Below are 27,602 nucleotides of genomic sequence, written 5' to 3'. Positions count from 1 at the left end.
GAGAATATCATATGAATTTAAAGAGCTAACTTGTTGATTATTAGGAGAGTCTGGCTCATCTACAAAACCAGCGACCTTGGCAACATCATGTTTGGAGTTAAGATACTCAGGATTCTCCAATGATGGCTATTACTCGATACAACCTAAAGAAACTGACACTCCAATCAAAGTTTTAATTAATGTTTTATTTTTATACGAACAATTGGGGTTTGGGTAGAAAAATGGGAAGGACTTATACTTATATGTAAATAGGCTGAAGTATATATAGGATAAATATGTTATATTCATTTAATCAATTAGTATAACTTTTATTTTTTGGTGTCAGTAGGTTTTTACTCATAACGATATATTCCCATTCATAAAAGTTGTGTTACCAGGTATATTGTGACATGACAACATCTGGTGGTGGTTGGACATTAGTAGCATCTGTCCATGAGAATGATATTAAAGGAAAATGCACAACAGGAGATATCTGGTTCAGTAATGATTTGGCAGAAGATTCCATATGTAAGATATTGAAATAACTTAAAATATGAAAGATTATTAAATTCTAATTTGCTTTCAGTTTCAAGAAACTGGGAAAATGCAAACACATTTGGGAACGTTAAAGAAGCAACTTTAGCTGATTATAAAAACATTGGTTATTCTGCCATGAAGGTTTGTCATGTAATATATATTGCAAAAAAATTAGATGAACATAGTTAAATATTTAAATAAATTAAAGGAGGCGAATGCTTCATTAGGCAGGGCACTTAATAGCAATAAATTCAATCCAGTGGTCACTAAAGAATTGTCTAAATTGTCAACCATACCTCAAATAAAACAAAAAAAATACCAAAAAACAATTGTAAGCGGGTCATGAGGTGTTTAAAACAGAACACTTGTGTTATAATGACTGCCATTGCCCTACTAGGCGAGGATAAATACGTTACAAACTCGGTAACTCGTAAGGCACGAGGTGTATGGAACAGAACATCCGCGATTCCGCGTTATAAAGACTACCGTTACCCCGCCATGAGACGATAGTTAAGTAACAATTATTATAATAAAAATTTAAAAGAAACATGTTCTGTACATATTTTAATAACCAAACTTCCGTGTACGCAGCAATGTTTTCATTTATGTATTAAGTGATTCATTGACTGTTCTCTGTTTTGTTATGCAAGAACAAGGTGATCACACTTCATTAATATTGTTTTAACCATGGTCAAAAAGGTCAATTTTTGAATTTCAGAGTGTTATAACAACTGTTGTTTTGCCAGGCATCAAACCTCATGTTACGTCATGTACCAAACAAAACACCTGTGAATGAATCACGATCATTAGCAAGCTTGCAATATCACACAAGTAACAACTTTCTTGACAAACATGGTGGGAATCTATTCACAACATACACAAAGCATTATCCAATGAACCCAAAGACAACAAGTAATATAGTACTTTGGGGGAAGATGGGACACATAATATCCAAATATTCTGATCGTATTTTAAACATTCAACAATGGTCTATAGGAGTCCTGATGATGCGGTTTATAATTCTTAGAATGTTCTTTGTTTATTATTTAATAAGACAAGAAAATAGAATGTGTCCCATCTTTCCCCACCCTACTATAAATATAACTATATACCTGGAATAAAATACTTTCTTAAGCTCTGTACATATAGGCCTATTTAAGTAAACCAGCTAAACAACTTTATATTTCAGACAACTACCCACCTAATATTAACAAGTTGGTTGATGGTATAGCAGCTCTCTCCACAAACTTGACTTCAGGAATCCCAGACTTTTACAATTATATATACGGCACTGTAGCTGATGTTTTACAAGATGGTGGTCAAAGCATGTTTACCCAATATGGAATGCGGGTAAATAATGTATTAAGTTATAATGAATGCTTAGCCTATCTAATATGACAACCATGTTTATCAATAAGAGGTAACAGTTCAAGAATATGTAGCATGTTTCACTAGCAATTTTTATGACTTAGCAAGCCGTGATCGTAAAGTATTTCTATATGTATATTTTTGAATGCAGGACTTTTATTGATTGCATTAAACTTACAGGTATTTTCCCATTTTGGCTGTGTTAACCGTGTCCGGTATGGAGCTGAATCCAAGTAGGTTGACAAACAGTTTGCTTTTAAATTCCTGAGTAAAGTCTTGGAATAACTGCTGATGATTTAATCTACAGATGTTCTTCGACTAGAACTATAGCTATTAGCAGAAAATCTCATCCATTTATTTTTGTATCAGCTATTGGGAATCCAGATTTACATCCTCAAGGGTATAATCGGGTATTGATGTATGTTTTAAAATATGCCACAAAACACATAGTTTACAGGTTGATGATCATTGCTGCTACTATTGTAGACAAATGTATATATAAATTTATTTATTTAACCAAATAAAGATATTCTATTCTGTAATAGGTTCAAAACTTCAGACCATCCTCTGACCCAGTTACATCCTACAATGGTAGTGTAACAGAAGGCAACTTTGAGCTTCAATACAGAGCTAGATGCGTTTATGGAAGAAATGTTCCAAGTGTTTGTGATGTTGTCTTTGTAGTTAACAATACAAAGGTTTGATTTTTAAATTTTAACTCTCATAAAAAGAAAAACTGTGTAACTAAAATATTGTATCTGATATTTTAGGATTGGGATTCATCTACAACATTTACTTTGTCAGAAAGAACCTATCTTTATTCCACCTATTACTATCACGATGTATATATTAATAACTACCCAAGAAGAGTAATGTTTGGCTACACCATGCTCTCAAGGTACTTGTAGATTTAACCTTTATACCAATACAAATAGTTCCTTTTTAAAAATCTTCTTATTCTAGAACTGCTGGACGACTTGTGACCAAAGTTCAGATGGAATCAACTCTTACAAAAATGTTGCAACCTTTTAAAAACTACACCTGGCCAGGTATTTCTTGTTGTTGTGGGGGTTTATGAGCGTGTAATTATTTTCAAGCTGTAGTATTAGTGCACGCTTGAGTGAAACAGCAATTCTAATGGCATGCAACGACAGTCGTTATAACACAGGTGTTCTGTTTCATATACACCTCGTGCCTGCTTTCAATTCACCATGTATGTTACTCTGTGAACGATTTTTGGCAATAAGTGTCTTACCCAAGGATACATATGCCCACGCAGTGGTAGCAGTAATGAGCCTTGAATCTGTACCTTTTGGGCCAGAGGCAGGTGCTCTAACCACTGTGCCACCACGCCTGACACATACCTTACATTACAGCTCCATGTGCATCCAACCATCTTGTAGTTCCAGTGACATACACAATTGGTGAATCTACTTTGAACAACTTTGTCCCTCCTGTCATGCACTCAGCAACAACAACTGGATTCTTACAGATTCGTGCTGAATCAGAAACTGGAACTTATTATGCTATGTGCCCTGCTGTTAAGTATGTGGTATGTAGATGAAATATTTGGATAAATACATAAGTCATCTTTATTTCAGATTGAATACTTGCGATGGACGATTTGTTTGCATTGGTGGTGTGAAAAATGGATATTCTCAACCAACAGATGACTGCAATGATTTAACTGGTTAGCTCTACTGATGTATTCTTGCAATTAAACTTGTATTAAATTATTTTCTATGTGTTTGTGGGCCTTAACTTTAACCTAGACCTTTAACGATAATTGCTCCAACACAGTGGTCACTTATAGGTTGTCCAAATTGTTGTCCATACAGAAAAACAATCACCAACAAATTACATACTTGGTAACTTGTAAGCGGGCACGAGGTGTATAAAACAGAACACTCGTGTTATAACGACTATTGTTGCCTCGACATGCGAAGATAAATAAGTTTTATTTATATTCATTTACAGATTGGAATGGATTCACTAACAAACTAGATTACAACACCAGTAAGAACTATGCCCATTCAACTAAAGACATTGAATCCACCGTCATGATTTTCCAGCGCTAAAGCAATAACACTGGTCGTTCTTGTTTTAATATGAAATTTATGTAAGTACTATTTTAATAAAAGTCAACCTTGTTCAATCGATGTTAACTTTATTTTCATTGCTGTAAAGAATGTGTTCTTACACAGCACACATGCCATGTTCATTGTTTGGTTTTGTAAAAAACAGTGGTAAAAACGATCACAAAAGTTTTAAAAAATATTGGCTTGTCTTGTTCTTCTGTTGATTTTTGTTTTAAAAATTATTGTGATTTACCACTTTACTGTAAGTAACACGGGTGTCTAACTAAGAGTTACCGTGTATGTAACTTTGTGGGATATTTTGGGGGTTGTAATGGTTTCCTCTAATGGTGAATATATACAGCATTGTTGGCGTTTATTAAAATTTATAAAAACAAACATTTTTAAGCGTTGACCACGTTTACCAGTTTAATTTTACATTGCAACACGCTGGAGCTGTACAAAGTGTATTTACAAAAATTCTTTATTAGAGATACACATATTCACATTCCTTCTTTAATTGTGAATATTTTGTAACACAACGTACTCATTCATTGGGGCTCTGCTCTCTTGTTTAATATGATAGTCAGAATGAACAAACTTAAAATGAATTTCTTAAAGCCTAGTTTAATAAAGAATTATTAAACTATGCTTAAAAACATAGGCATTCTTCATTGGCAGGTTATCTGAACTATTTACAAACTTAATATATTTGGCTGCCTAAAATCTAAAGTGTTTGACGGTAAAAATGTAAAATGTTTTACTGAATAAATATAAATTAGACGTTAAAAACGTGAATAGTAAAAATTTAAACGATTTTACGGTTAAAAATGTAAGCTATTTGGTTGGTAAAATACAAAATATTTAAATGGTAAAATACTTGAGTGAAGAAAGTAAAATATTGGACTGGTAAAAAAACGCGACTTGTAAAAATGTAAGTAATTGGTTTGGTAAACCACTATCGTTGCCATTGCTGTAGAATCCCCGCCACTACAGACGGTGAGCGCGCTACTTCTTCACGAACTGCGTTAACGTGTTTTACTTCTTCATGTTTACTCCATTGAGGATCAACTAGAGACTCTTGTTCTTGTAAAACCAACCCACGGCTCCATAGTTTTCTACCACCAGCAGATTCGACGAATTTTTCGTGCTCAATAACTAAAAATGATGTTTTTAGTTGGTATAACAAAAAGGAGGAGTGGGGTAAGATGGGATACTGTTAGAACAAAATTTCCAAATCGTGTTTGAACAATAAAAAGCTCTTAGAGTCGCTGGTCCAACGTTATATAATTCTGTAAATATTCTTTGTTTACTACAAAACGGAACGAGAAAAGTTAATGAAAACATGTCCTATGAATGAATGAATCTTACTTTATCCTCGCGTGGCCGGAAAACGACAGTCGTTATCACACGGGTTTAACACCTCGTGCCAGCTTACGAGTTACCATGTATGTTACTTTGTGGGTAATTACTATTTTTTTTTTCTTTTTTTTTATGTATGGCTGATAATTTGGACAACCCATTAGTGACCACTGGGTTTGAGCAATTGTCGTTAAGTGTCTATCTTGCCTCACCCTACTACAATGGGGCCCCGACACAGTTTCATACCTGGTAACTTGTAAGAACCAATACGTACGTGGTAACTGGTAAGCGGGCACAAGGTATATGATCCAAAAAACTCGTACTATAACGACTGTCGTTTCCACACATTTCGGAATGTTTTAATGTTTTTTTTTTATAATCCGACCACTACAAGTTTATTAAGTATACCTTCCTGCGTCGGTAAACTACAGCGCACTCTCGTCGTTGTATTTCGCATTAACTCCGGGTTATAACGTCCAATATCTTGTAGGAAAAGCGGTAATGTCGCATCTATTTTATGGGACAGATCTGTCTCTCTTGGGCGACACCTACCGGATAGATATTTTTAGGAAAAAAGTTCTAAAGAAATGCCAACCAACTTTACTTGCGGTATTTTTTCATTTCAAAACTGAGTCCGTTAATGTGTTGTTGGTATCGAAAATACCGCGGACATGACGTAATCAACTTTGTCGTATTATCTTCTTCTACCTGTATATGTACAGTGGTTAGAACGCCTGTTTGTATATAGCCCTATAGGTTACGGGTTCGGGACTTGACGTTGCCACTATTATGAGCGTATGTGTTCTTGGGCAAGACACTTGACGGCAATTGCTTCAACCCAGTGGTCACTTATGGGTTGTCTAAATTGTCAGTCATACATTACAAAAAAATCTACAAAATAGTTATACACAAAACATGGTAGCTTGTAAGTGTATTAACACTAAAACGCATGTCGTTACCCCGCCACGCGAGGACGAAACAAATTACATCCTTTTACTTTGTTTATTGATTAGTATAGAAGCACCTATAAAACATACCAGTATTTCTAAGTATTAAATTGAAACGCATATACATCCGTTTTAGCATTATAAAAGTATATAACTTACCTTTTTGCGAGATTTCTGCCATAACTGTAAAGTACTACTGGACAATTTCTCAGGTAAATTCGTTTCTTCGCATTCAAACATAGTCAAATTAAAATAATTTTCAAACTACCTAACAGTCATGGCTTCAATAACGCAACAAAGGCTATTGTTCGTTATATTGTTAGCATAAGCCATAACTCAACTTATACAAAACAAACATTTTCGCAAAGTGAGGTCTTTAAATTCAACACATAGTTTCTGTACTGCCTTGTATCTTTTATAAGACATGTGTATTATAACACAGCAAGCTGTGTAGGTGTATTTATTTGCTATGACTTATCATATCAATTGTTATTTAACACCATACACAGTTCCGTAACAATGTAGGATAATGTATCACAATGGTTTAATTGTTTTGTGTACACTGTAAAACTAAGTTCGGTGTGTACTAATAATACAGTACAATTAAAACATTACAGGTTTAATAGACCAAAAAAGTTTAATTTTAACTTAACGAATCATATGTAACTTAAAGTTGACTTAAAAATATAAGTTTGACTTGAAAAACATGATAATTTTACTTAGGGTCGACTTATAATAAATTTTCTTGTACAATCGCAATGCATCACCAAACGGGTAGTAGCTTCTCTTAAACCGGATAAATACTTCAGCAACAAAATAGGGGAACTGACACTATACACAAATAAAGCTGTGTACGCTGTTAAAGATATGGAAATTGGAAAAGGTTCTTCTGGTACTTTTATAACATCGTACATAAATATTCCGATTTGTGGAATAGTGCATGTTATAGCTGTCAGGGCTAAATAGATAACTAACTCCATTGAAGGACTTAAAAACTTTGCTGGTGACTGCAAAAAAATAAAATTTAATTTGGTAGGATACTATTAGGCTATTTAAACCAAAAAAACTACCCGTTTTCCACAAAAAATCGGTAGGTTATTTAAACCAGACTAAAAACGACAGTCTTTGTAATACGGCTGTTATGTTTCATACACCTCGTGCCTGCTTACAAGTTACCACATACGTAACTTTGTGTGTGATTGTTTCGTAGAGATTTTTGAAATATATAGCTGATAATTTAAACAACCCATAAGTGACCACTGGGACACATATGCCCGTGTCTTTTGTTCACAAAACTAAATTAAGATACATTTCTGATTTTGTTTAACATAGTAGGGTGGGGTAAGATGATATACTTAACCGTATCCCTAGCACCCCAATAGAGTGTTGTTATTAATCAAAACACGATCGGAAATAATAGGATTTAGGTGCTAACGATATCCCATCTAACCCTACATTATTATATTGTTACAATTAAATTACCTCGCCCATCTTTTTTCTTCGGTCGTTTGTTTCATTGGATTGAACAACATTATTTGGATTTGTTTCAATTATTCCGGTTTCGTTTGTACGTTGTTCGTTGATGACTGTAGTCACAGACTTGTTAGGTTTTAAATAATAAGGTACTTGCATAAAATTGAATACGCAAAATAATAGCTATTATATTGGACTGTCACTTTTCCGTTGAAACGGGTGTTATGTTCGGACACCTCGTGCCCGCTTACGAGTTACCACGTGTGCAAAAATACTGCTAAAAGAATAAATATTTGAAGTGTATCTTTTTATTTTTAACAAAATTATGGCTGACAATTTACACAACCCATTAGTGACCACTGGGTTGGAGCAATTGCCGTTAAGTGTTTTACCCAAGAACACATACGCCCACAATGGTAAATGTTTGATGCAATTTTATAAGTTTGAAAGAAAGTTCTTCATTTAAACAACCCAAAATATTCCAGCTTACCCTTTGGCTTGACGTATTTAAGTGTGATGTCCCTGGGTGTTAGATGGGGAACCCTTAATGTAGCAACAGAATTTACAAGAGTAGCAGCATATTTCATAAATAACATGTTCCTGTAAAATGAATGTAACTTGATTTATCCTCGCGTGGCGGAGCAACGACAGTCGTTATAACACGGGTGCTCTGTTTCACACACCTCGTGTCTGCTCACGAGTAACCACGTATCTATAACTTTGTGGGTAATTTTGATTTTCTGTATGACTAGCTATTTCCGTTAAGTGTCCTGCCCAAGGACAAATACGCCCACAATGGTAGCGGTCGCTGACGTATTTGACATGGCATGTTATTATACAGTCCTCCCACCTCCTGAGTGTTTTGATTTGTTGAAATATAGCTGTAACTAGAAACACAACAGCCAACAACCAACTCGCAGAAACAACAATCAGAAAACTTTTTGAAACTGGAAGATATTCAACCGAACACAGATTATTATCTGGTGGAAATAAACGTATAGTAGAACATAGTAAGTTGGGATATTGTTAACACCTAAAATTCTTATTATGTAATCTTGTTTTTAACAATTATCCACACGCTCTTTTGTAGATTATACATTTCTTTGAATTTTCTTTGTTTACTACCAAATAAGATGAGAAAATGAGAATAAAAATGTCTCATGTTATCCCTAATCTCTAACCCTAAAAAACCTAAGTCCCTTGGAGACGTTGCGTTTAAATTATTGAAGAATCTATAATAAGCAAACCTGGTGCTTTACAAAATGCATGCTCATAATACGCAGGGAGACATTTGCAGTGCTCGAAACAGTTGAGTGAAAACGTTGCTATGAGTGAATATACGATTGGAACTCCCCACGTTGCTCCAATAACTAATACTGTTTTCAGTCGTTTTCCATTACGCTGTAAGAATGAATGAATGTAAATTAAATATCCTCGTGTGGCAAGGCAATGACAGGTATTGTGACATGGCTGTTCTGTTTCGTACACGTCTTGCCAGTGACCACTAGGTTGGAGCAATCGCCATTAACTGTCTTGCCTAAGGAGGCATACACGCTCACAATGGTATAGCAACGACGAGCCTTGGGCCCGTTAACTCTGAGTTCGAGGCGCAAGCGCGCTATAACCAATGTACCACAGCCCCGGAAATTAAAATTAAGCGTTAGTTTTAATATTTAGCAACAAGGTTCAATACAATAAATATATATAATAAAATTAAATTAGCTTCATTCATTAACCAGCATTTAGCACCACGTTTCTTACGTTGTTTTCAGTTTGAAACAGTGAAGAATTGTGCGATTGTGGCGTACTTGGGAAATACATTGTTTCCTTTAAACCAAATATTAAACCAACCACGCTGAAACAACCAGCCAACGCAATACAAACTGTAAACGACTTTTGGAAGGTCCACCATTCCATGATAGTGCGGTGGGTTGGGTTAGTAGGGTCGAATCTATAAAATATATAAAATAGATTTTGAATTAATGAATGTATAATTTATTTACCCTCGCACAGAGGGAACGACAGTGGTTATAACACGGGTGTTCTGTTTCATACACCTTGTGTCCGCTTAAGTTAAAGTTTTTTGAGACTGCATTAAAATTGAAAAAAAACTCGTAAATGATATGTAAGTTCACCAGAATGTACATACATACAGTATATACATAACAGTGTATAATTTACCTACCTATGATTATTCTGTTCATTGCTTGGTCTTTCAAACACTAACACGAAGTTAAGCATTGTGTAAAATACGAACAACGCTAAAGCTACATTTGCCAGTAAAGTGTTAGCCACATGAATGTAAACACTCTTCAATCGAACCAATTGTTTATGGTTTGTTAAAATAGCGATGAGTGGAACCATATTGACAACGATCTGTAAAACAAAAAACACGTTTAATTTTGAAATACAGCATGAAAAACCATGTTAAATGGTAATAGACTCAAGGTGTATTATTGTAGTGGCCGCCTCTAGCCTAGACTGTACAGGTTCGAGACTCGACAGTGCTACCATTGTGGCATGCGTGTCGCCGTGCTGTCCATGGGCAATAAGACACCCAGCGTAAACTAAAAATTGCTGAAAACCGGTGGTCCCTTATGTTTAAACCGTCATCAGTATGTTACAAAAAGATGTAAAGAAACCAACTAAGTCAATCACCCACAAAGTTCCATACGTCGTATTTCGTATAAGCAAGCACGAGGTGTATAAAACAGTACACCCGTGTAATGACAACTGTCCTTGCCCCGCCACGTAAAGATAAATAAATTTCATTCATATTTAACGACTATTTCTTTTAAACAACGTTGTATCACCTGTATCGATGGTAAGATCAACCCGTATTTCAATCCCGCGGCAGTTGAAGGGATACAAGAGTTGTTCATTTGATTTATGTTTGAACGACCAATAATACACTATACCAGTAATATCTGTTAAAAATTACTAAAACTTGTTACTAAAACATACGTGTAATATGCATTTGCTTGTAAACTTATATAATAACGACATCTTACTAATAGTACTGTGGGGTAAGATGGGATACCGTTAGTGTATAAACTCCATATTTCTTTATTGTGTTTTTAACAATAAACAACGCTTTTCTAGAGACGTGAGAATACGGTTATATAATTCTGTAAATATTCTTTGTTTTCTACCAAATGGGACGAGAAACAAAAGTATCCCATTTTACCCCAACCTACTATATAACTAAATTGCCGTCTATTTATTGGCAGTAGAATATTTTTCTACATGTAATTCTATTTACTGTACAATGCTAACGACCCTTTTCTAAAAAATTATAGTATACGTTTAGTTCATTAATGCAACACTTCTATATAATGGCTAATCTAAGTATAAGTATAAAACTAACTGAAACAACATGCGATGTATAAGTTATGTTTATTATAATGACGACACAATATATTCACGTGTGACGTAACAAACGCCTACGATGCTATACCACATATAGTATATACGAAGGCGTGGAAATGTTATTATTTCCAAACCAAAATAATTTGATTATTATAACAACATATAGCACTGCAGGGTAAAATGGGATACCGCTTTAAATAATTACCGACGAAAAAAATAAAACGCTCCATCTTACCTCAGCCTATTATGACATAACTAATTATCTATCTCTTCAAAAACAATAGCAAAAATCGAGTCCAACTATTTGTAAAAAAAAAATATTTGAGCGGACACGAGGTATATAATGAAACAATAAAACACCCGTGTTATGACCACTGTAATTGCCCCGTTATATGCGGATAAAACAAATTACAAAACAGTTACATTACTACAGAACTACTGGTTTTATCTTTCTTTTCCAATACATGCTTAACAACGTCTTTTTTAAAACTTTTCCACTGGTTTAGTTCTCTGAGTTGTTCCCTTATATAAGCTTCTGTCGGATACCTTCCGACTAAAGCTCCAATCATCCTTAAACTACGGGGTGTAGCTCGCTTCAGGAACATTTTCTTGGATATGAAGATGCATTCTGCCCCATTGCTTATCAATGTCAACTGGAGTTCGGTTCGTTGCATCATTTCTTCCAAACCCTGGACGTAGAATGTCTTGTAAATTTTGTTACGAATATAAGTCTATTTTAAACTGGCAAAGTGGTTAGACCGCCCGCCTTTTAGCCAAGAAGTTACAGGTTCAAGGCTCGTTTCTGCTACCGTTGTGAGCATGTGTGTTCTAATAGATACAAGCACAGACGGTAGCGCAACTACCCTTAACCCAGATGTTGCAGGTTCAAGGCTCATCGTTGCTATTTTTGTGGGAGTGCAGCGACAATATTAAAACAACTACTCGTACAAATATCTTTACTTACAAACACACATCCTGGAGTTAAAGTTGCTATTTGTGCAAAATGTCCATTTGATGACGTAACCTTCTTCATCAGCGCAAGTTTAGTAGCTCGCTTCCAACGGTCACGTGATGGGATATGGTTTGTGACGGCATAAGGCGTGTCTTCCACTATTGATGCTCTGATTGTTCGAGGTGTTCTGTCATAATATGCATTGTTAAATTAGAAAAGATAGTTTTATTTTTATTCAACAGTTTTGGGGTGTTGTATACATGTGGCACTGTGGGCAAAATGGGCCAAAAATGAACAAAAATAGACAAAACAGGGACAAAACATATCCTGATCGTTTTAAACAATTAACAACTGTTTATGCTGGGAGTCGTGGGGATACCGTTTTATAATTCTTTAAAAGTTCTTTGTTTACTACCAATTGGGACAAGAATATAGATTCCTAATAATATAGAATGAAAAGGTGTCCCACCTCCCCCCACCCTAATATATATATAAATAGAATGTTAGTGAAATAACAAACCGAATAGGTCGTGTGGTCTCAGGTATATCTCCCATATCCAATAAACGGTCATGTTGGAAACCACGTTTATTGTTGCCCATCATTTTTAAGGTTTCCTGGAATGAACAAAAGCAATCCAACGTATAATTTATATCAAAATATTTTGGTGTTTACATAATATAACTTTTTCATATTGGCAACATATTACTTTGTGCTTGTTTAAATCTAGACATTGGTATATATAATAAAAACTATAACGAGGTATTTTCCTGAGTTTCACCACTAAGCAAAACATATATAAGCTGATAAGGCAAAGTTATTTTTATCTCTTCGAAAAACGACAGCGAAGATCAGAATAATAAACCAATAAAGAGAAAGGGAACAGCAAACCGAAACTTCGTAATTGTCACCATTATAATTTGTCGTTTTCTTTCTCGAATTTCTTTGCTAATATCTCTGTGGCCGTTTGTGTGCGTTCCACCTGTCTATAGAGTAAGTTGGTAAAGCTATACTTGACAAATCTTATGAATAAATCGCATCCATCTCCTCACATGTCGGGGTAGCTACAGTCGTTAACATAGGTGTTATGTTTCATACACCTCATGTCCACTTATAAGTTACCACATGTGTAACTTTGTTGGTGATATTTTGACCTTTTTTAAGTTTGGCTAACAATTCCTAAGAATAGGCTAACTATTTAGAGTTTAGACAATTGCTGTTAAGTGCTTTGCCTAAGGACACACGCACGTGCATCACAATGGTAGTAGCGACGAGCACTAAACCTGCTCCTAAAAGTTGGCGAGCTAACCATTGTGTCACATCGCCGGCATTATGTCCAATATACTTACCGGGTGCGCAAGCATGCGACCAACAAAGGCAGGTTGGTTCTTGATTGATTTTCTGTCGGCATGGTTGATTAACTGGTAGCCCAGCGATTCTATTTATTAGAAATGAATAAATGAAAGGAAGAAAGAATGAATATAATGATAATGAATAAATGAATGAATGTAAACAGTAAAAACTAATGAAGACGTAACTATAATGAATGAATACATATATTACACTACAAAAACAATCACTTTCAATTAATACACGAATATACCAATACACCAACTTACTGCTTCTTGTTTTAAGCGCCGATGATTCATTTAAAGTGGGGAGTTTTATTTCGGTGTCGACACTTCTTCTTCGGACGGTTTTTCGACTTCCAGTGATTTGATTTCGATCACCAAGCGTACAAATCACTCGGCACTTTAAATAAAATGGTTTTATGAAAATTTACTGCTTAACTAATGAATCTTAACATTCATTGCCAAACGAGCTGTTATGAGTTACCACATATGTGGCTTATAACGACTTTCCTTACCATGCAAGGATAACTAAGTTACATCCATTCATTCATTCTTACCTCGCCGGATTTTATAATAACAAGAAAGTTCGAAGCGAAGTTACTTCGAACAACCGTCGCCCCTTTACGGAAATATTGATATTGAAAGTTGACGAAAGATGCTGTTGTTAGATCTTCAACCGGCCAATAACTGGAACAATGATAATATAGTAGGGTGATGTTAGACATGACCCACCCAATACGTTGCGTAAGCCATGGGCAGGATGGGACACCTTTCATTCACTTTTCCCCGTCTCATTTGGTAGTAAACAAAGAATATTTACAGTTTTTATATTTTATACCCGTATAGTCTCACGAATCCAAAATATTTTTGTCAATTGTCCAAAACATGATTAGGAAACATTGGATTTAAATGCTAACAGTATTCTATCCTTCCCTATAGTGCTTATATAATATACCTTAATATATGGAGTGAATGGCAATATTTTATAACTTCTTCTCTTTGCTTGTATATTGGACCTCTAATGATTGCATCAAAGTCCTCCTTGGATACAACCAATAGTTCAACGTCGTCTTTGCAAACGACTGAAGCTGTTCGGGTCGTGTGGTTTAACAACGCCACCTATGTAGATGAATGAATGTAATTTGAAATTTATTTCGTCTTCAGTCACGATAACGAAGAACAAGAGAGTTTTCAAAAGCGAAAAGACGGGTAGTAACGGTAAAACAGCAACAGTCGTTTCTTGTCAGTTAAACTATCAGCCATGGATTAAAATAATATAAAAAAAAATCCCAAAAAACAATCACCCACAAAGTTACATTTATGGTAACTTTGACACGAGGTGTTTAAAACAGAACACTAGTGTTGTAATGACTGTCGTTGCCCCGCCACATGAGAATAAATAAGTTACATTCATAGCATCTGCTCATACCTCCCCGAAAACGTCCCCACTTTGTATTTCATTGATAGTCTGAACACTTTCACAGCCAGATTCAACAGCAACACACTCGTTCACCAAACATGTTCCAGACAATATGATGTAAAAGGCGGACGGAGGGTGACCTGGAAGCGATATATGTTTGGTGTTGTTACAGCTTATATAGTAGAGGGAAATAACATGGCGTAAAATGGTCTTGTATAGTGGGTGGAGGTAAGAATATTTTCTTATCCCATTTGGTAGTAAACGAAGAATGTTTACAGAATTATATAACCGTATCCCAACGCCTCTAAAAGAGTGTTGTTAATTGCTCAAAACACGACCAAAAACATGGGAAATAGGTGCTCACGATATTCCATCTTACCCCACAGTTCTATATATGACGTTACCTTGTTTTATTATAACACGACGAGCTTCGTAAGCTTGGTAGATCATGACTTGGCACATCTTCAACTGAATATGAACGGGGTGTTTGGAAAATGCATTTTTATTTTGTACCAGGTTGTGGATCTGTTGAGAAAATTCATGGGGATTGTAAAATGTGGAATTTAAGGTGAATTAAAGTGATTAAATTAAAAGTTATTGTGGGCGTATGATGTGTCCTTGGGCAAGACACTTAACGACAATTGCTTCAATCCAGTGATAAGCGGACACGAAGTGTATGAAACAGAACACCTATGTTATAACGATTGCCGCTGCCCGCCATGCAAGGATAAATAAGTTACATATGTGGTAACTCGTAAGCGGGCACGAGGTGTATGAAACAGAACACCCGTGTTATATTCTTGCCCCGCCATGCGCAAATAAAACAAGTTACATTCATTCATTCACCATTTTAACATGGCGTTTACTTCTAGCATCTGGTGATATTGCAAGCAGTTTCTTTAGTTTGCTGCTTCCTTTGTTAGCCTGGGACAAAAACGTTATTATTTTATTAAAAAAATTGCTTAGGAAAAAAGTAATTACAATGCATAAAGCGCAGTATCTTAACAGATCACACCTTTCGTTTGTTTAAAACTTTAATGTCATTTAATTAAATGGTTTATCACGTTATACTGCTGTAGGAATGTAGGATGTAGCGGTCACGCCTTTTATCGATTAAGTTCTGTACTGTTTTTTCAATAAGCATTTATTTTATTTTTTTATTTTTTTTTTATTTATTTTTTTTTTATTTACCTTTTTTTTGTTTTATTTTTTTTTAATCCAGGGTAGGGTCCTTGTCAAGGACTTTAGATTTAGGCCACATTTGGCCCATTACCCCAACACCCGGGATGCCCATTTAAGTATTTTATGCAACAGGGGCTTAACTATGCAACATCGCTGGGTTGGGGCAATGTCCGTTAAGTGTCCTGTCCAAGAACACATACGCCTGTTTTTATCAATAAGCATGTTATAACGACTGTTGTTCTACCCTTACTTCCCTTCTTTGCTTTTGTAAACTTGTCCGATCTTCGTTATCGTGACCGAAGCGACAAAATATAGAAATTCAATCGTTAATTCATTCCAAGCACTTACAATATATGACGCGCAATAATAACGGGGATTGAAACTTAATTTTTCATTGAAATCGTTTTGTAAATTCATTTGCATTTCAACCAACGAGAGTTTCTCGTCTTTCTCTTTGTCTTCGACGCATCTGTATATAATTATATCAGTATCAAGTAACTATATAGTAGGGTGGGAAGATAGGACACCTTTAGCACATAATATCCCATATTTCCTGATCGTGTTTTAAACAATTAACAACGGTATATGGAAGTCGTGAGGATATGGTTTTATAATCCCTAATTGTTTTAAAGCCTAATTCTTTGAAATGTCTTTGTTTACTGTTAAATGGGGCGAAAAAGTAGAATGGAAGGTGTCCCGTCTTCCCCCACCCTTCTTATGATACGTTAGGTTAAAATGGGACATGTATTCATTCTGTTTTATTGTCCCATTTGGTACTAAATAAAACATATTTACAAAAATAATATAACCGTATCGCAATAACTTTAAACGAGCGTTGTTAATTGTTAAAAACACGATCAGCAAATATGATAATTCGATGTTAAAGGCTGTATCCCGTGTTTCATATAATCGTGTTTTGAAAAACTAACAACAGGCTCTCCGTAGTGTATTCCGCCTCTTGTAATACAATGCATTCCGGCGCTTTTAATTAACGCACCGCGCCCCGTCTTGTAATCTACATTCCTGCGTTTCTCGCATTTTGTTCTGCAAGTTGCTCAGTTTCTTTATGTTGCTTTACCAGTAGTGCTGTAGTTAAGTTAGTGTATGCGTTTAGTTTGGCTTTAATTATTTTAATTGTTTGTTTTGACGTAGGTTGCTGTCGGACTATGTAGTTGCGTTTTGAGTTCGTTTAAGCCTTATTAAATAAATCGTTATTTTTAGTCGTGAGAATACGGTATACAGTAGGGTGGGGGAAGATGGGACACCTTTTAACTCTGTTTTCTCGTCCCATTTAGTAGTCAACAATGAACAATCAAACATTTATAAATCTATATCTTCACGACTCCTATAGACCGTTGTTAGTTGTTTAAAATACGACCAGGATATCTGGATATTATGTGCTAAAAATGTCCCATCTTCCCCCACCCTACTATATATTTAGAAACATTCTTTGTTTACTACCGAATGAGACGATAAAGAGAATGAAACTATGTCTCATCCTACCCCAGCCAATACTATATAGTAGGGTGGGGGAAGATAGGACACCTTTTCAATCTATTTTCTCGTTCTATTTGGTAGTAAACAAAGAACATTCACTGAATTATAAAACCGTATCCACACGACTCCCATAGACTGTTGTTAATTGTCTAAAACACGATCAGGTCATTTATATATTATGTGCTAAAGGTGTCCCATCTCCCCCCCACCCCACTATATGTATGAATGAATGTAACTAATGTATCCTCGTGTGGTAGGGAACGACAATTGTTATAACACAGGTGTTCTGTTTCATGCACCTCTTGCCCGCTTACGAGTTACCACGACTCGTGTATTATTTAAAGGGCACGTATACGTCTACATAGTAGCAGCGACGAGCCTTGAACATATAACCTGTAGATTACAAATAGAAAATAGTGCCAAAGTACCAACCGTTTTAGGGCGAGGCAAACTTCAACGATAATACGAATGCTTCTGAGAATTCGACGAAATTTCTCAATCGGCTGGAAAAATATTTAGCCTTATTATTCACTTTAAACACATTTTTTGTCAAGCCATTGATTATTATACCATAGTATAAATAGGCTTTCCATGTAACTATATGATAAATTTTGTAAAAATGTTCCTGCTCTATACAGTGCTCGTGTGGTTGGATGATGTCATATATAGCTTTATCATTTATTGCTTATTTTGCAAAGATCATGATGTCATTTTAGGTGAAATTAATAACGTAGACTACAACTTAATTTTGTCGGCTACACATTTCGAGGCATTCGATCGTATGGATTATGATTTGCCCAAGGACACATGCGCCCACAACGGTAGCAGCATCGAACCTCGGACCTTATCTCTGAGCTAAGAGGCAGGCGTGCTAACCACTTTGCCACTGCACAATACAGATCATGCTTGTATGGTCGTTTTGCGTCACCTTTTCTGTCGGTTCTGCCTGCTGTAAAGTTTGGATTTTCGCTTTCTTTGTTCTTTTAAACGATCGGGCATGAAACGAAGTGTTCCTGTCATGGTAGACTCTTAACTTGGATCTTACGCCAGCAGAAACTGACCGACGTCTAAGGTAAGTGTTTTTTATTCTCATTCTTTTATCCGCTTGCGATAAATTGCATTCTGTATCGTGTTCTGAACTCAATGACGTCAACCTGGTTTGTGACGTCATCACGGTGTGTGACGCCACTCCTGCGTCATGTAAATGGCGCGTAATGTCGGATTCAGATGACGTCATTTTATAAACATAAATTTTTGTAACTATGATATTTCGAACTGCATTTCTTATTCTGAAGACTTGCGAATTAAATATATAGCAGTTAAATTCTTAAGGTATAGAACTGTGGGGTAAGATGGGATACCGTTAGCACCTAAAACAAACATTTCCTGATCGTGTTTTTAACAATTACTGAAACGCTATTTTAGATTCGCGGTGCTACAGTTTTATATAATGCTGTAAATATTCTTTGTTTAGTGCCAAGGTGGAACATGGAAAACATGTCCCATCTTACCCCACCCTACTATGCCGCGTCTAAACAATTTTTCCATTATGCGTCAATTCGGTACATTTTCGTATCTGTAACTGAACTGGCACGCCTGCCCAAAACTTCATACGTACATACGTGCCGTATCCAGTTAAAATTGGATTACAATAACTCGCTAAACAAAAAAATCTATTATTCATCGAGACTAAATATTGATCAAGTTAGAATTGTAAAGGTTTCAATGCTTGTCTAATATTACCTTAATGCTCGCCTACAATACATGTCTACAATGACACTTTACGTCCAAAAAGTTTCACAGGAATATTAATAAGAATGATAATTTTTATTTGTCGCTTCGATTACGAAAGCTAAGAATAAAAAATGGTTAAAACCAGAAGACAGGATATAGGGACAAAACAACAGTGGCTGAAACTTACGGTTAAAAACGTATTTATACAGAGTACTGAGGGGTAAGATGGTATACCGTTAGCACCTGAATCCCATATTTTCTGATCGTGTTTTTTAAATAAACAATGCTCTTTTACTGCGTGCTTTGCAACCGTTTAAAAAGATAAATAAAAAATATAATAAAAAATATTATGTTAGGATACTTGGAAAAGACAATACAAATTGTTTTACTTACGCTTAACCCAAAGTCGCGAATCGGTGTTATTCGACAATGGGATAACCTGTGACGTTTCAACCCTCCTTGCCGGTGTCGAGCATTAAGCGGTGTGGCTGGAAAACATAATGAGCGAAGTTAATGAATTTATACATCCTCGCATGGCGGGGTAATGACAGTCGTTACAACACAGGTATTCTGGTCCATACACCTCATGCCCGCTTACGAGTTACCACGTATGTATATTATTTATCCTCGCTTAGCGGGGCAAGGACATTCGTTATAACACGGGTGTTCTGTTTCATACACCTCGTGCCCGCTTACAAGTTACCACGTATGTAACTTTGCGGGTGATTTGAAAAATAAAAAAAAAGTAAAAAAACGGGAAGTTTAATAAAACTTACACGACTTGGATGACTGTTGTTTACGGTTTGAAGTATTCGTCACATCTGGAATTAATAACATCTGGTTTTCCACGTCGGTAGATGGCGTTAAAGACACTAATGACGCCATTTTTACCTCTTTTTAAATCTAAACGAAAATGTGTATTACGGTGGGGTAAGATGGGATACTGTAAGCATAAATAATATCCCCCATTTTATGATGGCATTTCAAACAAGAGAAAAATAAATTAGAGTCGCCGGGATACGGTTATACAATTCTGTAAATATTTTTTGTTTACTACCAACTGCGACAAGAAAAGAAAAAGAAAACATGTACCATCTTACCCCACTCTATATTTCTGAAAGACCTTATTTATTTCAATCTAAAAAAATCCTAACTTTTTTCTGAACATCAAAAGTATCACAACACACTGTACGTAACTATCAGATAAGTAATTTAATTCACATTTATTGTCCAGAGTGAATCCCATTTTGTGAATATTTTATAACAATGGACATTATGTCGAGTTATGATAACATATCGTTATAAGTGTTAAGGTATGTCCGTATTATAAGCGACAATGATAATAAGCGTTTAACGATAAATATACGCTTATGTCAACGTAGTGGAGTTTGCTGTTTTAAACCTCATTCAGTTAAAACGAAATCATAATAAAGCAAAACACTTGAATGTGTTAAGCTTGTCGCTAATAAGTATTCTCAAAAGCTAGAGCTAAAAGGTCCAGTTTTTATTCGGGAAATGTTATAACGACTGCCACAAAACTACATACGTGGTAACTCCCTAAGCGGGCACGAGGTGTATGAAACATAACACCCGTGTTATAACGATTGCCGTTGCCCCGCCACTCGAGGATAAATAAGTTAACTCTTTGGTAAGAGGTATTAACACGTTTTATTAAATGCAATAGTAGTTCGATTTGCAAATTCTAAGTTTACTACAATCCAATACTTCTGATATAATAATGTGAGGTAAGATGGGACACCGTTAGCACCTAAATCCTATTTTTTGATTTGTGTTTTAAACAATTGACAACTTTTCGAGTTACGGGGCTACGGTTATATAATTTGTTGAATGTTCTTTGTTTACTACCAAATGGGACAAGAAATAGAACGAAAACTTATCCCATCTTACCCCACCCTACTATACCCACAGTGTTAACATAAAAATATATTTAACATCTTTAATCTCGTGTTATTACACTCACAGTTTAAAATAACAAGCAATATAAGGTACTGCAAAAACGAGTCTAGTATATGTTTTCTATTTACTCGAATATAAAATTAAAATGAAGCATTGCTAGACACATACGTTGTGCAAATATATTAAATCAAAAAAAGAATATAAAAAAGTACAAAGTTTTAGTACTACGGGGTAAAGTGAAACCGCGGGGCAATATGGGTCTTTTTCTTTTTTCTGTAACAGACCCATTTGATTATAAAAAATAAAAATATTACAAAATTATTCGCACTTTTTTCATATATAACAGTATTCGGTTACTAACTTGCAAAAATCGGTGTTAAGATATGGGAGAATATGTGCTAGGTGTCCCAATTACCTCCACCCTACTAAATAGCTAGTTAATAGTTATCGTTAATACATTTCATCATTGTAGTGAATTCCGATGACGTCAGAGACGTCTTTTTCGTCTGTCTTACAAAACCTTGTTTTCTCTTGATTTTGATTTTCTTTGTTCAATTCCTGAGATAATGCACTCTGTAAACTTGATGATCCTTTTGCGATTGGTAATTGGATATTACCGTCTGTATTCAACTCTGTTTCAGGAAGATAGGATGGAGCTTTATTTACTTTATCAGTTCTTGGTTGTAGCTTGAAGTTTCTTCCATATTTCTGCTTTGTTATTGGACTGTTAGCCAACAGTTTCTTAGCATTACTTAAAACTTTTTCTGCGTCTTTAATTTCCGAGCACAATTTTTGTGTGACAACAGAACTTCCGGAAACACTGGAGTTTGTATAGACTCGATTTAAATTATGCAGCACTGGTCCCATATTAACAGAAGGTGCAGATTGAGATGGTAAACTATGAACTTGAATATTATCCAATTTTTCACAACCCAACATATTTAATTCCGCCACCCTTGATGCCAATGAAGCAGCCGCACTCGTTTCATTCACAAATTCTTTGTATCTGTCATCGAACCTAGAGCCAACTTGGTTTAAAAAATCAGGATTTTTTACCTCTGTGTTACGTCTGAGAGAATCACATAGCGTAACTTTTGAAACTGAAAAGTCATTCCTTGAATATTGAGGCACGTAACAAGCTTCACTATAGGGTTGAGGTGTTTCTGGTTTATCTTTAATAATTGAACTTTTGAAGTCAAACGGAAAGTGACTTGTGTGTGCGGTGCAATCATTTTCAAGAACAAAGACTTGGGACTCGTCAGAAGTTTTTTGTCTGCCTAAGGAATGAATGTAACTTGTTTATCCTCCCGTGGGGAAAACCACAATTGTTATAACAGGGGTGTTACATACATCTTGTGACACTTAAACCATATTCAAAAATTTGGGGGTAAACATATAATATATTTTTGGCTGACTATTTGGACAACACACACGCGAACACCGAGTTAGGGCAATGTCCGTTAGTACCTTTCACAAGGACACATGCCCACACAATCACCAGAACAATACTGAATCTAACTTACTACTTGTATAACTGGTTGAGCTTGGTATGCATGTCATGTCCGATGTGTTTATTCTTTCAACTTCAGCTTCTCGTAACTTATTGTTCCAATCTTGAGGAAGTTTCATTGTTTCAACTTCAATAATTATCTCCTATAAGTTGAAAATAATTTAAAAATCCTGGAAGATCTTCAAGTACAAGGTGTAACACATTTCGCAGCTATGGAACTGTCTACAATACATTACAAAAAAATATTAAGAATGAAATAAACAGTCACTGATAATTTCACAAAGTTACATACATGGTTACTCATATGTGGGCATGAAACATATGAAATAAAACATCCGTGTTATTACGACTGTCGTTGCCCCGTCATGCAAGATAAAAGTTACGTTTGTGGTAACTTGCAAGTGGGCACGAGGTGTATATAAAAGGTAACCAAATAACATGTTATAACAACTGTCGATGCCACGCCATGCGAGCAAGTTACATTCATTAATTTAACCTACGAACTTTAAATGACGGTCGATTAACGTACGACGCTTTCCAACATTTCCCGATTAATTTGTGAAATGAATGTGGAAGACTGGATGGTAGATGCAATCTTTCCCCACGACGCACCATTTCAAATATCTGCAACAAATTTTTATAATAATTATTTCACATTACAGACATAAAGGGATCAACAGCAAAACGACGGTTGTTAAAACACGCTATAGATAAAATGTTTTGAAAAGAGCGTCAGTTAAAAAGTGTGGCTATTACACGACTTGCACGCAACGTAAGGTAAATATAATATATCTAATTACCTGAAAAGTTGATTTTCCTTTTGTGGGACTTTCTGCAGTTGCCATCTCCCATAACAACACAGCAAAGGCATAAACATCAATCTTAGTTGTCAGGTGTGAGGGATATTCCAGTAACTCAGGGGCTATATAAGCCATGTAGTTTGAACCAAGCATGCAATAATCCCTGGGAAAAACATCCAATATAACTTGTTCCATAACACAATGGGTAAATGAATTAACCTTGTTTTTAGCGTGTTTGCTTACCCTTAACAACATCTGTAAATTTGTTGGTGATTCTTTTGGGGGGATTTTATTGAATTGTTTTAAAGTAAGGTTAAGAAAATAGACAACCCATAAGGACCACTTGGTAGCAGCAACTGTTGTTAAATTTGCAAAATATTACCTCAGTTTTGCAAAGCCATAATCCGATACTTTGGAACATCCTGATGAATCAATAAGGACATTGGATGGTTTTATATTAAGATGCAGAATGGGTGGTTTCTGGTTGTGTAGGAATGCCAACCCTTGAGATATATCACGCACAGTTTTATAGTAATGAACCTCATCCAAACCTGTAAAGAATTATAAACATGAATTGTGGTAAAAACATGATGGTAAGTTTATATTTATAGGTTGGCTAGATTGCCAGCCATTATAATAAAAAAATTCCAAAAAATATTCACTCACAAAATTACATACATGATAACTTGTAAGTGGGCACAAGGTGTATGAAACCTAAAAACCCACGTTATAACGACTGTCGTTGCCCCACCAAGTGAGGTTAAAAGTTATTTTAATCATTTATTCAACTTATAAAGCAAAAACTTTACTCATTGTGTTAGACTAATACAAAACTGGTATAATAAAATAACATATAAAACAGTCTTTCTTCCCCATATACCTTGATTTGCAATGAGATCTTTTAAAGTTTTCCCATGAACCATCTCGGTAATGATAAGAGGGGTAACAGCAGAAGAAGAAACTCCATATAGGCGAACTATATTTCGATGATTAAGACCAACCAGCAACCCAGCTTCAGCGCTTATATAACTTCGATCTGATGTTGTTATCATGCATGATTGCACAAACTTCTTAACAGCCACAGCTTTTCCATTATAAGTGCCACAGTATACATTCGTCAATTTTCCTTCGCCTACTAAATTTGAAGTATAGAAACTCACTTCATGTAATGGTATTTCTATGGATTTACGGCTCGTTTGGCATCGTTTAAGAACTCTCATTTCAGATTCCAACTTCTGAACCTTTCTTTTATATTTCTCTTTTTTGTTGTTGAGCTTTTTGATGACCCCCATTTGGTAATCTTTGCTTGACTCTGATGCAAGTTGGGAATAAACTGTAAAATTGTTGCTTCTGTCTTGAAGGGGGTTGAATTTTCTTTGTACATCCACTTTTATTACAGGGTTATTTACAGCAGAAAATGTGTCCGTTTTTTCAGGATTTCCATTAGTTTTATAGATTTCTGAATTCTCACATATTTTCTCTGCAATTGGGCAAACAAATTTTGAAGATTCATTTTCAAGATCATTGCAGTCTTGGTTTTTTGAGGTTAGTTCATCAGAATGAGGAGAAACATCACCAATATTTTCACTTGCATTTGGCCGAGAATAAACTTGAACGGCGGAATTAATGACTCCATCTCCACCATTACCACAATCTGTTTCACTAAAAGACGTTTTAACTTTTCTTCTTTTACTTCGTTTTCCCAATATTTTTCTATGTGCTTCTGCTTTACTAGGAACAACTTTTTGTTGATACGATAACGTAGGTTTCAAAAAACCGGTGCCTTTTACAGGCTTCGAGTCCGAATCCCTGGCTTTCTTCAGCATTTCGGAATCAATTTGTTTGAACTGCTTATATTCACAACACAAGTATTGAAAAAAGTGTATGTTAGCAAAACTGTATCGATATAAACACAAGACCGTTACTAATAATACTCGAATCCATTCAACTAAATTTTTAAACTTTACCGGGCAACAGAATTTTCTTAGCATACAAGAGAGCAGAGCGGAAATACTTGACTGAGTTGATTACAGATTTAATGATATATTATGGTAGGGGAAGATGAGACACATTTTTATTTGATCTTCTCGTCCTATACGTTAGTAATCAAAAAGATTTAAGAATTCTTAAACCGTATCCTTACGACTCCCATAGACCATCGTTAATTGTTTAAAACACGAATAGCGAATTTGAATATTATGTGCTAAAGTTGTCCCATCTTCCCCACAAGATAATCAACAAACGAAAAAAAACATTTGGTACATGCTGGGGAAGAAACTGTGATTGGTGACGTCACTAATTATGATGTCACAGCCTCCCATGACGTAACAGAACACTTAAGGTGGCTGTACACAGTATCCGGAATTCGTCCGTTTTGTCTGTTTTGTCCGGATTTCGCTGCCGCATGCGGAACTCGGTAATGTGTTTGCATATGACTTCGCAAGCGAATTCGCATGCCGGATACTGTGTACAGCCGCCTTTAGAAGTTTTTAGAAGTTTTTTAAGCGAAGAAGATGACGTCACTTCACCACAACTAATTTATCTTCGCGTGGCGGTCCAACGACATTCGTTATAACTTGTTCTTTTTGTACTTTGCATTAATTATTTACACTGTGTATTAAATCCTAATTTTTAATAACGTGCACATTCATTATAGCTATGTATTTATTTAACGCCAAACGTTATTTTTCAATAAAAAATAAATTCGAAAGAATGTGAAATGGTATTTAGTTTTGTACAGTAGGACGGGGTAAAGTGGGACACTTTTAAAATAAATTTTCAAGGGAACCCATTTGATAATGAATCACCCATCTAGTATCTCAGTTTACTAAAACAAACTAAGTTTGCTTCATCGAATGTTAAACGATCGGTTAGTCCTTTGTTGTAGAAAGTAAAGTTATAGTGAAGTGGGGTAAGATGGGACATTTTCATTCTCTTTTTTCGACCAATTAGTAGTATATGGATTTTATAGAATTACATAACTGTATTCCCGCGACTTTTAGAGAGCATTGATAGTTCAATAAAAACGCGACCAGAAAGTATGGGGTTTAGGTGCCAACGGTAAATCCATCTTACTCTACAGTACTAAATACCCGGGATGAATTACTATTCGCATATAGACGTAAAATTGCAGCAAAAAGCATCTCGATTCTTGGAACACTTGTGCTGTCATAACTTTCGTTTTAACGCTAATTTATTGTTGACTTTTATTATCGTTTGTTTGTTTGGTGATATTTGATTTAAACACCGATGAAGTTAATTATTGCACAAATTCAATTAAGGTGTTCGTATGATTAGCACAACGTTCATTACAGCTTGTTTAGCAATTGTATTTTAAGCATAAATTTATTGCATTTGATTTAACAAATGTTTTTAGTCAAGTTTTGGGAAAAGGTTTGAATTATTTGTTGAAATTTTTACGTTTGTGTTTATTGGGTTCCAGAATAAAATGTTGATGTCCGTTATTTTGTTTTCTTTTCTGGTTGTTTCAGCTACATCACAAAGTGGTAAGATTTGCATTACTTATTTTTTTAATATACATTAAGGTGGGGTAAGATGGGACATGTTATCGTTCTCTTTTCTCGTCCGATGGTAGTAAACGAAGAATAATCGTAGCCCAGCGTCGCTAAAATAGCGTTGTTGATTGTTAACAACAAAATTAGAAAATATAGAATTTGGGTATCCTTATTTTCTCCACAAGTTATATAGTAGAGTGGGGAAAATGGGACACCTTGTCATTCTATTTTTTCGTCCCATTTAGTAGTAAACAAAAAAAACATTTAAAGAAGTATAAAATCGTATCCCTACGACTCTCATAGACCGTTGTTAATTGTTTAAAACACGATCAGAAAATGTGGGATTTAGGTGCTCACGGTATCCCCCCCCCCCAATTATGTTTTAACATTGCTTGTTATACAGTGCCGGATGCAGTTGTTGTCCATGGTGAATACGAATTCACTTTCTACAACCCAATTAATGCAAACGATCGTTTAAACTTCGATGAAGCAAACCAAGTTTGTATGGCTGGTGGCGGTAGATTGGCTGATATAAAATCATCTGATGTTCAAGATATGATTACTAACCAACTTGGTGGTTTGGTTTTGCATGAGGAGGGCTGGAGTAGTTGGGAA

At 35.4% G+C, this 27,602-nt stretch overlaps 5 protein-coding genes across 6 annotated transcripts in view; 1 reads left to right on the top strand and 4 right to left on the bottom strand.

The window, feature by feature from the left end:
• The window catches only part of LOC108950076, a 5,358-nt gene extending 897 nt beyond the window's left edge, over window positions 1–4,461 (top strand). Inside the window, exons 4-16 of the mRNA XM_026837724.1 lie at window positions 45–169; window positions 378–507; window positions 566–657; window positions 1,263–1,428; window positions 1,706–1,866; window positions 2,065–2,117; window positions 2,192–2,294; window positions 2,430–2,582; window positions 2,655–2,782; window positions 2,848–2,933; window positions 3,261–3,429; window positions 3,486–3,574; window positions 3,862–4,461. Of these exons, the coding sequence (XP_026693525.1) occupies window positions 45–169; window positions 378–507; window positions 566–657; window positions 1,263–1,428; window positions 1,706–1,866; window positions 2,065–2,117; window positions 2,192–2,294; window positions 2,430–2,582; window positions 2,655–2,782; window positions 2,848–2,933; window positions 3,261–3,429; window positions 3,486–3,574; window positions 3,862–3,962 (1,556 nt within the window). The 3' untranslated portion in view covers window positions 3,963–4,461. The remainder of the gene's footprint in view (window positions 1–44; window positions 170–377; window positions 508–565; window positions 658–1,262; window positions 1,429–1,705; window positions 1,867–2,064; window positions 2,118–2,191; window positions 2,295–2,429; window positions 2,583–2,654; window positions 2,783–2,847; window positions 2,934–3,260; window positions 3,430–3,485; window positions 3,575–3,861) is intronic.
• Window positions 4,462–4,852: 391 nt separating this feature from the next.
• LOC100183103 lies at window positions 4,853–6,562 on the bottom strand. Its single transcript, XM_002121392.5, has 4 exons — window positions 6,428–6,562; window positions 5,926–6,029; window positions 5,730–5,869; window positions 4,853–5,117 (listed from the first exon to the last, which is right to left on the bottom strand). Exons 1-4 carry the CDS (start codon window positions 6,506–6,508, stop codon window positions 4,918–4,920), a joined length of 525 nt encoding a protein of 174 aa, XP_002121428.1. The 5' UTR covers window positions 6,509–6,562; the 3' UTR covers window positions 4,853–4,917.
• Window positions 6,563–6,703: 141 nt separating this feature from the next.
• LOC108950075 lies at window positions 6,704–10,670 on the bottom strand. Its single transcript, XM_018814836.2, has 8 exons — window positions 10,555–10,670; window positions 9,927–10,117; window positions 9,503–9,692; window positions 8,989–9,142; window positions 8,592–8,721; window positions 8,232–8,341; window positions 7,751–7,854; window positions 6,704–7,275 (listed from the first exon to the last, which is right to left on the bottom strand). Exons 1-8 carry the CDS (start codon window positions 10,621–10,623, stop codon window positions 6,988–6,990), a joined length of 1,236 nt encoding a protein of 411 aa, XP_018670381.1. The 5' UTR covers window positions 10,624–10,670; the 3' UTR covers window positions 6,704–6,987.
• Window positions 10,671–11,120: 450 nt separating this feature from the next.
• Window positions 11,121–20,205, bottom strand: LOC113474879. 2 transcript variants are annotated; one of them, XM_026837721.1, is made up of 15 exons: window positions 20,022–20,205; window positions 19,639–19,733; window positions 17,944–18,014; window positions 16,363–16,483; window positions 15,679–15,756; window positions 15,237–15,357; window positions 14,842–14,972; window positions 14,368–14,531; window positions 13,970–14,099; window positions 13,680–13,812; window positions 13,410–13,498; window positions 12,972–13,046; window positions 12,583–12,677; window positions 12,075–12,249; window positions 11,121–11,799 (listed from the first exon to the last, which is right to left on the bottom strand). In XM_026837721.1, the coding sequence occupies exons 1-15, from the start codon at window positions 20,128–20,130 to the stop codon at window positions 11,530–11,532; spliced, it is 1,857 nt and encodes a 618-aa protein (XP_026693522.1). In that variant the 5' UTR covers window positions 20,131–20,205; the 3' UTR covers window positions 11,121–11,529. The 2 variants fall into 2 exon arrangements, with proteins under 2 accessions (XP_026693522.1, XP_026693521.1); XM_026837720.1 differs by lacking the exons at window positions 19,639–19,733; window positions 20,022–20,205 and adding an exon at window positions 18,440–19,177.
• Window positions 20,206–20,894: 689 nt separating this feature from the next.
• On the bottom strand, window positions 20,895–25,552 carry LOC100186169 (probable tyrosine-protein kinase DDB_G0283397). The gene is made up of 6 exons (XM_002119711.4): window positions 24,353–25,552; window positions 23,855–24,023; window positions 23,473–23,635; window positions 23,177–23,296; window positions 22,686–22,815; window positions 20,895–22,439 (listed from the first exon to the last, which is right to left on the bottom strand). The coding sequence occupies exons 1-6, from the start codon at window positions 25,461–25,463 to the stop codon at window positions 21,613–21,615; spliced, it is 2,520 nt and encodes an 839-aa protein (XP_002119747.2). The 5' UTR covers window positions 25,464–25,552; the 3' UTR covers window positions 20,895–21,612.
• Window positions 25,553–27,602: the final 2,050 nt, after the last annotated feature.

The sequence above is a fragment of the Ciona intestinalis genome, chromosome 14 (genome assembly GCF_000224145.3).
Source record: "Ciona intestinalis chromosome 14, KH, whole genome shotgun sequence".
Taxonomy (NCBI): domain Eukaryota; kingdom Metazoa; phylum Chordata; class Ascidiacea; order Phlebobranchia; family Cionidae; genus Ciona; species Ciona intestinalis.
The sequence above is the reverse complement of the archived record's forward strand: the minus strand, read 5'-3'. Positions and strand labels throughout refer to the sequence as shown.

Excerpts from the sequence above, each read along its gene's own strand:
- LOC108950075 (XM_018814836.2), bottom strand. The coding sequence starts at position 10,623 with ATGAACAACTCTTGTATCCCTTCAACTGCCGCGGGATTGAAATACGGG. Across the intron at positions 10,118-10,554 it reads TGATCTTACCATCGATACAG|ATCGTTGTCAATATGGTTCC; the intron begins GTGATACAACGT and ends TTTGTTTTACAG. Across the intron at positions 9,143-9,502 it reads TGTTTCAAACTGAAAACAAC|CGTAATGGAAAACGACTGAA; the intron begins GTAAGAAACGTG and ends TCATTCTTACAG.
- LOC100186169 (XM_002119711.4), bottom strand. The coding sequence starts at position 25,463 with ATGCTAAGAAAATTCTGTTGCCCGGTAAAGTTTAAAAATTTAGTTGAA. Across the intron at positions 23,297-23,472 it reads AAGGAAAATCAACTTTTCAG|ATATTTGAAATGGTGCGTCG; the intron begins GTAATTAGATAT and ends AATTTGTTGCAG. Across the intron at positions 22,816-23,176 it reads TTAATCGACCGTCATTTAAA|GAGATAATTATTGAAGTTGA; the intron begins GTTCGTAGGTTA and ends TTCAACTTATAG.
- LOC113474879 (XM_026837720.1), bottom strand. The coding sequence starts at position 18,748 with ATGACGTCATCTGAATCCGACATTACGCGCCATTTACATGACGCAGGA. Across the intron at positions 16,484-17,943 it reads GTTTGCCTCGCCCTAAAACG|ATGCGTCGAAGACAAAGAGA; the intron begins GTTGGTACTTTG and ends AATTATATACAG. Across the intron at positions 13,499-13,679 it reads GGCGCTTAAAACAAGAAGCA|AATCGCTGGGCTACCAGTTA; the intron begins GTAAGTTGGTGT and ends TCTAATAAATAG.
- LOC100183103 (XM_002121392.5), bottom strand. The coding sequence starts at position 6,508 with ATGTTTGAATGCGAAGAAACGAATTTACCTGAGAAATTGTCCAGTAGT. Across the intron at positions 6,030-6,427 it reads GGCAGAAATCTCGCAAAAAG|GTAGAAGAAGATAATACGAC; the intron begins GTAAGTTATATA and ends GTACATATACAG. Across the intron at positions 5,870-5,925 it reads GAAATGAAAAAATACCGCAA|GTGTCGCCCAAGAGAGACAG; the intron begins GTAAAGTTGGTT and ends TCTATCCGGTAG.